An 8,137-nucleotide genomic window follows, 5' to 3' on the forward strand; every position below is an offset into this window, starting at 1 on the left:
GTTGCCTGGCATGAATGAGATCAGTTTTCAGGGTTTTTCCAGGGTGACATTTACTCTGTCTGTCTGAGCAGGGACTGTCTCTATTTAGCTGATATGTTTGAGCTAATCCAATTATTTTCAGACTGCTGCACGCGACAGTTGCATTGTTTATCCAGCGCCAGGAACTTTAATAGAGTCCGGATGCGGTTAGAGTGACAAAAAAACCCAGACCTGTATGTTTTGTACATGAAAGCAGGAGAGAGAGAGAGATGGAGCGAAACAAAAGAGAGGGACAGAGACTCAAACAGCCCCGGAGCCGCTGCCCCGTTTAACCGGAGGGGAACAAAACGGCCCGGGAATTAACGGGAGCGACTCCCCGCCTGGCCCCGCTGCGGACCGGGAGCCGTGTCGGGGTGGGGACCGGATTTTTTTTGTACCCGGGCCGAGCTGTGCTGCCCCGGCCGCCCGCAGCTCCTGCGCGGTATTTTCAAACCGTTTTGCCCACCCCCCCTTCACCCTACCTCTTATTTTCCTTTTGCCACTTTCTGTTACTTTACCTTCTAGAGAGACAGCTGCGGTTCGTGATAAACCAACCCCAGCAGCAACACCTTTTTTTTTTTCTTTCTTTCTTTCTTTTTTTTCTCTATTTTTTTTTTAAGTTGATTTTAGCAAGCTGGGAAGCTCGCAGACAAAGGGGGTTAGCGCTGGAGGAAAAGAAGGGAGGGAATGTTGTCGCAGGATGAAAGAGACAGAAACGGCTGCAAATGTCTTTTTTTTTTAACTTTTTGTTTGTTGTTGTTGTTGGGGGGTGTGAGAGGAGAAGGGGTTTTAGCGCAAAGGCTCTGGAAAAACGGTTACCGTTTGTGGTTAGGGGGCGGATGCCTCTTACTCGAATGCTGGGGCAGCGGGGAGCCGGCTCTGGGCTGAGTTAGCTCTGCCCTGGTCGGCTGAGGTCTTCTGCTGCTGGGAGTGTCATTAGGTGCAAGAACACCCCCTCCCCAAACCAAACCAAATCCCCCAAAAAAACCTGCTCAGCCCTCTGAAAGTGTCTGAGAGGCATGCCCGCATCCTCCCCAGTTCCCTCCTCCACGCTGGGAGCTGGAGGGCTGGAGGAGATGCCCCTTCAGGTGGGCTCAGTGCTGGTTGGGGTCCCAAATATCAGGGAGGGACCATCAGGCTGCAGGTGTGGTGGGGAAGGCAGAAGGGTTTCCACAAGCTGAGTGGTGGAAGCTGAATTGCAAATTAATCAGTAGTGGATATTGGCAGAGTGATCGTGTATGGTTTGGGGCCGGGGAGATGTTTTGGTTGTTGACCTGTGATTATTTTGGGGGTCCTTGATGTGGTTTGACCTGAGGCTGAAGGAAGAGCCCCCTTAGGCTCATGCATTCCCCTGGGAGCCGGGACAGTGCTCAAGGAGGACCCTGGGGTCCTCATACACATCAGAAAGGGGGACATAAATTTGGTATCCATCCATCCATCCATCCATCCATCCATCCATCCATCTGATGGTGAGGGGGAGGGATTGAAGGCTCCTTGCAAAGCCTGCCAAGATTTGTCTGGTCCATATGGCAACATGTGGGCTGGAGGGATGTAGAAGCTTTTGAGCTAGAGGTGAGGGAGAATTGTCAGAACTGAGACCTACAGGAGGGTTCAGAACTTCTCTAGGGAACCCCTTGAGCCACCGTGGTGTTCAGGTGTCCATTGGCACCATCCCTTTTCCCTGCTGCTGGGACACAGGCCTGATGCTGTCTGTGGGGTGGTGCTGGGGAGGGGGACAGGACCAGGTTCCACCAGACTCTCCACAGCTTGCTCCAGGGATATCACTCAGCCTTGACTTTGGAGCCTTCCTTGGACGTCCCGAGCATGGAGAGGACTGGTGGGGTCTGGCATGGCTGGGACTCTCGGGAGGTTGTTTTGTAATTTGGAGGGGGCTTTCCCCATCCCCTTCACCTCTGCTTTCCCTAAGTGAACTATGTGCTCTCTTGTTTCCAGAAGGCAGGGAGTGTGTAAACTGTGGGGCTACCTCAACCCCTCTGTGGAGAAGAGATGGCACCGGGCACTATTTGTGTAACGCCTGTGGACTCTATCACAAAATGAACGGGCAGAACCGGCCCCTGATCAAACCCAAGCGAAGGCTGGTGAGTCTCCTTTTTTATTTTCTTCTCCTTCTACAACTTCTGCTTCTTGTCTGCAACTCAGGATGGACAGGGAAGCTCAGCCAGCCCTGAAATCCCATCCTGCTGTGTCAGAGGGCTGGGGAGGGTGGGATGCTTGGAGAGATGCTCCCAGCTGCTGTGGGCTTCAGTTGTCTGGTCCTCTTGCTAACTACAAAACAGGTTAAAAAATCAAGATCCAGGGCTTCTTGCAAACCAGAAGTCAGTTTTCTCCCAGCCTGCAGTAGGGTAGATGCCTCTGCACTGTGCTTCTGGATGGCAACCCAAGGATGGTGGCTCGTTCCAGGGGCTAAGGGCAGAGTAATGATTTCCTAGTGATGAAAGACATTGTCAGAAGAACAGGATTTTTCCTGGGCTCTCCACCCTGCTGTCCTCCCCTCCCCAAACATGTCTCCATCCCCCTTGGCTGGTGGTGTCATGGAGGGGGGACCCAAGCCAGGTACAGGGTGCCACTGGGCCGTCAGCTGAACCTTGGTCCTGCAAAGTGCTTGGCTGATGGTCTTGGTGCCACTTGAACCTGGTGGGGTCATTTGTACCCGAGCCATGTGGGTCTTCAATTGTGTCATTCCCCCCAAGCTGGTGTGAGTGGGGACACAAGGCAGGGGATGGCAAAGCCCCACGAGTGGGCAGAGCCGAGCGTGTGCCCAGGGCCACAGAAGCTGGAGGAAGATGAACTGAGTGGGTAAATATTTGAAATAATAGTTGAAAACCTTGCGACATACAACATCCAGGCAACACGCTGCAGCATCCCCAGCCATCCAGTTATGAATTTCCCTGGAAGCCACAAAAAGGTCTGGAAGCTGTGGGCATGGCTGATGAACGTGCTGAAGTCTATTCGGCAAGTAATCGGGCAAACCACAACGGGAAAAAATATATCAAATGGGGGAAAAAACCACGTTCCCTGCTTGGGAGGTTACTGGATGTTTCCAATCGATGCATGTTTGGTTTCGTTAGGATTAAAGATGCGGATGGGCTCCTGGGGGCTGCTTTAAATGCTGAGGGAAAGTGGAATTTCTGAGCTGACGGGTGGATCTGGCTGGTTTCAGGGTAGGGGTTCGCTGGCCTCGTGATCCACGGGCTCCCAGCCTTGGTCCTGCAACTCTCAGGCACCGGTTCAGCTCTCTCACCGGTGAGATTCCCACAAAACTGGAGGGGTTTTATTCCCACAAGCACCAGGAAGTGTTGGCAGGATACGGCCCCAGGAGGGGTTCTGCTGTGAGGGGCAGTGGCATTGCCTGGCTGTGCAGGTTTTGGGGAAGAGGAGGGTTTGCTCCTCTACCCCCAGACTTCCTGTGGGTGAAACATCTCCGTCCCTTCCTATATGGGCTTTTCCCATGTAGGAAAACGTTGGTCTCCCTCATCTTTCACAGCCTTGTTAGAAAAAGGAAAAGCTTTCTAGGGAGGGAAGTACAGGCTGGGATTTGAATTTTTTTTTGGGCAGCTCTCTTGTTTTCTTCTCCTCCTCCCCCCAGCCCTTCTGTCTTAAACACACATCCCTCGTTTTCTTTTTTTTTTTTTTTTCCTTGTTCTCTCTTTATGTGTAAAGTTAACTTCCTAGGAAAAAGCTGCCGGATATCTGAGCCCTGGAGATAACTCCTAAACAACAGCTCTGTTTCCCCAGCCCAAACACACAGGAGCTTGAGCGTATCCAAACAAGCGGAGGGGGAGGCAGAATAGGAAAGTGGCTGGGAAGGGGGGGAGAGCTTTCAAAAAGTGTCTGATGGAACCACGAAAGAATGTCCCGAGTCACCCTCAGCCCGGCACATGTAAAATGAACTATATAAATAAATACATTGTAAAAGGTCATTCTTGGGGGAAAAAAAAATAGAAAGAAAGAAAGAAAGAAAGAAAGAAAGAAAGAAAGAAAGAAAGAGTAAGAGGAGACCTTGTCTTGCATAATCACTCCAATCTTGGGCATTTTAGTTCAAGTTACAAAAAGTTCCCGTTCTTTGAATGCGGCCTTTGCTAAATGGGAAGTTTTGATTTTTCTCCATATTTTTTTTCCTCAGCACCACCTAGGGCAAAAAAAAAAAAAAAAAAAAAAGAGAAGCTTTTCTATTACTGTTTGCATTTATATTTATTTCCCTCGCTAACCTTGAAAAAAGAAATATCACAAGGCACCAAAGCCGGGCCCACGTTTGTGTTTTGGGCGCGTGGATGTAGATGTGTGTGTGCCTGTGGTTTGACTTGATTTTTCCTGGCTTGTGAAGACGAGCGGGCAGGGGAAGGTGATGTGGATGGAAGCTCAGGGTGGGGATCCATCGCGCTCTCCTCTCCCTCTGCCACAGGTTTCCTCTGTGACCTTGGGCTGGTTTTGTAGGCTCTGATCCCAGGTGCGTTGAAACTAGTGAAAGGACTCTGATGGGTTGGAATGAGAAGGGGAATAAATCCTTAGATGCTGAGAAACCAGCCCAAGCCTTATTAAATCCCACATCTTTGTAAGGGCTTCCTTTAGGTGAGATGGAGCCTTGCTGGATGAGGGGGCTTGGACAGCTTTGCTTCTTGGGGAGAAGGTGGAAGATCTGGAGATGTTGACAGGGGGATCAGAAGTGGCCAGCTCTGCTTAAAAGTTCTACAGCCCTCCTGCAGATGGTTCCTGTGCCTGCCAAAGCCAGTGGCTCTTGCTGAGATAAAGATTTCTTCTGGATTTTCTTCCTTTCCCTGCCCATGTGGATGCAGAGCTCTCTGTTAGCATGTCCAGCTGTGAAGGTTTTGGAAGGATTGTAGCAAATTTCTCAGAAGGCCCATTTGTGGGTACCTCACGTAAATCCAGACACTGAAAATGCCCCTTAATTAAATGTCTTTACCATTGTTTGGTTCCTCCTGCACCATCCTTAATTCCATCTTCTCCACTGTTGGTGTCTCCAGCATAAGTTGGTACAGCATAAAAGGTACAGTCTGGGACCAAAAGAGCACAGAGTTTAAAATACTCGGCTAACGACGCTGAATTTTTGGAGAGGAAATGCAGCAGATGGAAAAGGTTTTTAGAGGAGATGGTAGATATCGTGATTTATTCGTTTATTTAATGTCAGAGTTTGTCTGGAGGTAGCAAGGTGGTCACCAGGTGTGTCTTTTAAACACTCTTGCCCTAAGACATTACGGTGAGCACTGTGTAGAAACCCCAAATATCTTCAAAGGGGATGTTTCCCCTGTGTGGGCTGAGTCAAATATCACTGGTTTTTAGAAATTTCCTTAGGCTTGATTTTTGGGTCTGATAAGGGCAAAGCTGCCACTGAGAGACTCAATCCAGGCTCTGAGCCACCCGTGCTGGCCGGCGGGGGCTGGGGACAGAGACCTGTAAACATGTCCCATGGTTCCTGGTGACAGCCTGGCTCTGCAAGATGTGTTCGTGCTGCATTTGAAGCACATGTATTAACATGGTGGTTTTGATGGGAACCAGATTTTGGGCCACGGCTTGATCTGGAAAAGGCCACGGCTGAGGGGGGTGTGTATACGTCTGCTGGAGGTTCTGCTGTTCGTGGTGGGATGTTTCAGGTTCTGCCAGCACTGGGCTTTTTTGCAACCAAAGATCCATGTGCTGTTACCAGCTCCTGGTTGTTATCCGTATGGAGAAGGCAACTAGAGGCTTCATTGGGCTTGGTTGGCTTCTTTCAGCATGGTTCATGGTCAGGCAAAATGGAACTGTCCCTATGGTGAGAGCCCCTTGCTGTCAAATCAGGCTCTCTGTGATGCTTCCTAATGCTCACGGGCATCATATTATTTATATTTTAGACAGTCCCTTTTTGTCTAATTAAAAGAAAAAAAAAAATCCCTACTCTATCTAAAACAAAACCAACCCGTCCTTTCTCCACCTACGCCGCATTCAATTATGATTAAAATTGCAACATGACCTAACAAGAGCTGGTATTAACGCTAGAGCTGTGCCAGTGTCCATGTTTGCATTTTGGGGTTTGTTGTACGGTCTCCAAAGATGCGGTGTTTCTTTCTTTATTTTTTTTAAACGTTGGATGTGTTACAGTGTGTGGCTGTGTGGGGTGAGGGGTAAATTTGAAACAGTAAGAGCACAAAAGAGAGCATTAGAGGCTCAGTTCTGCAAGGTGCCAAGCATTGCTACGATCTGGCAAAGCGCTTAAGCACATGTTTTAACTTTAAGCACATGAGCAGTCCCATTGAAAGCAACGCGTCGGGATGAAATCAGAGCTCTGGGACTGTGTCATATTGATGAAGAAGAGATAGGACGGGGATCTAAAGGTCTTTTTTTTTTTTTTGGGAGCTGTAGCCACTTGCACATACAAACAGGCAGAGGAGTTTGCGAGCTCCTTTTCCTCCTTCGGTGGCAGAAGGGCGATTTGTTTGCTGAAGTTAGTTTTTAAATGATAAGCCTGAATTCATGGGGGTGAAAAAGGAGCGACTTTGCTAAATTTGGGTTTGTTAAATCATTATTGCAGCCAGCAAAAAAGCTTCTTCATACCCTTTGACACGTCGACTTTCTTCTTGTTCCTCTCCCTTTACGAAACGGTAAATTCTCCTTTCAAGGCTCATTACCAATCCTTAAATAAACATGAAGGTTTAGGCTGCGAAACGGCGTAATTAAAAAGTTGGGATTCTCACTCTTCGCCGCGGTGTTATTTCCGATCTGGAGCCGGGAGCCTTTGAAGCTGAGCTGAAAGGATGGGACTGGGCTGAGCTTGCGGTCGGAGCCGGCCAGCAGCTGCCCCCCGAGCTCGGCGTGGGTCTCAGCCCAGCCGCCGTGACTCCAGCAATTGTTGGTTCAGGCCCCGACTGCAGAATTAGACCCCTGGGGGGTCTGAGAGAATTAAGATGGAAAGACGTGTTGGCATTTAAATAACATTTTCCCCTCTGGAATGGGCCGTGCCAGCGCTGCTAATTTTGATGAGTTCTATCAGAGGTTGAGCACTCACTTTTAGGATGCCCTTTGGCACCTGATTCAGTTCGTATATAATTTGGGATTAAAGCACCTCGGGGATTTTTTTCGGAATTATTATTTGTTCTCACAAGCCAGTTTCTGGAGGCCTCTGCTGATGTGCGTCAGTCTTGCAGGGTTGCTGTTTTCTTTCTCAGCAATTTTGCTGATTGCATTTTTTTTTTTAAATGATTATTATTAGTATTTTTTTTTTAACACGGGTGCCTTTCTCTCCCTCTCCTTCTCCTCCTCTGTCTCCCTCCCTTCTCCCCGCAGTCTGCAGCCAGGAGGGCGGGCACGTCCTGCGCGAACTGTCAGACCACCACTACCACCCTGTGGAGGAGAAATGCCAACGGCGATCCCGTCTGTAACGCCTGTGGGCTCTACTACAAGCTGCACAATGTAAGTGTGACTGTTACACTCAATAACAGGGCCTCAACTTCAGTGCTCGATGGTCCAAATTCTTCCTTGACTTAAGGATTTCCAGTTTTGGGCGATGCTGAGACCTCCTTTATCCCTTTGAGGAGCTTGGGGGTTGGAGTGATGAGTTGGCATCCCATCAAATGTAGCTTATCTGACGTGGGGAGGTATAAAACAGGGCTGCCCATAGGTAATGTTAGAGCTTTCCCATGCCTGAGCCAAGAAAGGAGGGATGGATCAACACAGAGAGACATTATCTGCTGCTGATTGGGCTCAGCACATTGGAAAAGCCAACACGCAACCCTGCAAGCCGATACCCCTTCTATGTGTAGCTTTGTTCCTTCAGCAAATACAAACTCTGGAAAAAAAGCAAAATATGCCAGCAACTATTTATCTCCTTCTTGGGTTTGTGGCTGCCTTTGTCCCATCCCTCCACTTGTCCCCAAAGATGATTTATTTAGATCTTGTGTTTGCCCCGGTTGATGTAAGCGATTCCTCAACCAAAAAGGACTTGGTTTGGTTAGTGGGTTGCAGAGTCTGCTCAACCTGTGGTGTGAATTATAAAGCATCTATCATGGAAGGGAAGGAGAAATGAAATGAAATGGCTGGCAGATTTAATCTAATATCTCCATGCAAAGCCAGCTTGCAGGAATCAGGGATGTGTGCCCCAGGGGAAGAG

General features: G+C 49.0%; 1 protein-coding gene across 1 annotated transcript in view; it reads left to right on the forward strand.

Annotated features, from left to right (window-relative positions):
* Positions 1-8,137, forward strand: part of GATA3 (GATA binding protein 3) — a gene marked incomplete at its 5' end in the record, with an annotated part of 15,135 nt that overhangs the window by 1,356 nt on the left and 5,642 nt on the right. The window contains 2 exons of the mRNA XM_008939363.1: positions 1,972-2,117; positions 7,315-7,440. Coding sequence (XP_008937611.1) covers positions 1,972-2,117; positions 7,315-7,440 — 272 coding nt within the window. The remainder of the gene's footprint in view (positions 1-1,971; positions 2,118-7,314; positions 7,441-8,137) is intronic.

This window comes from Merops nubicus, unplaced genomic scaffold, assembly GCF_000691845.1.
Source record: "Merops nubicus isolate BGI_N331 unplaced genomic scaffold, ASM69184v1 scaffold11824, whole genome shotgun sequence".
In the NCBI taxonomy this organism is placed as follows: domain Eukaryota; kingdom Metazoa; phylum Chordata; class Aves; order Coraciiformes; family Meropidae; genus Merops; species Merops nubicus.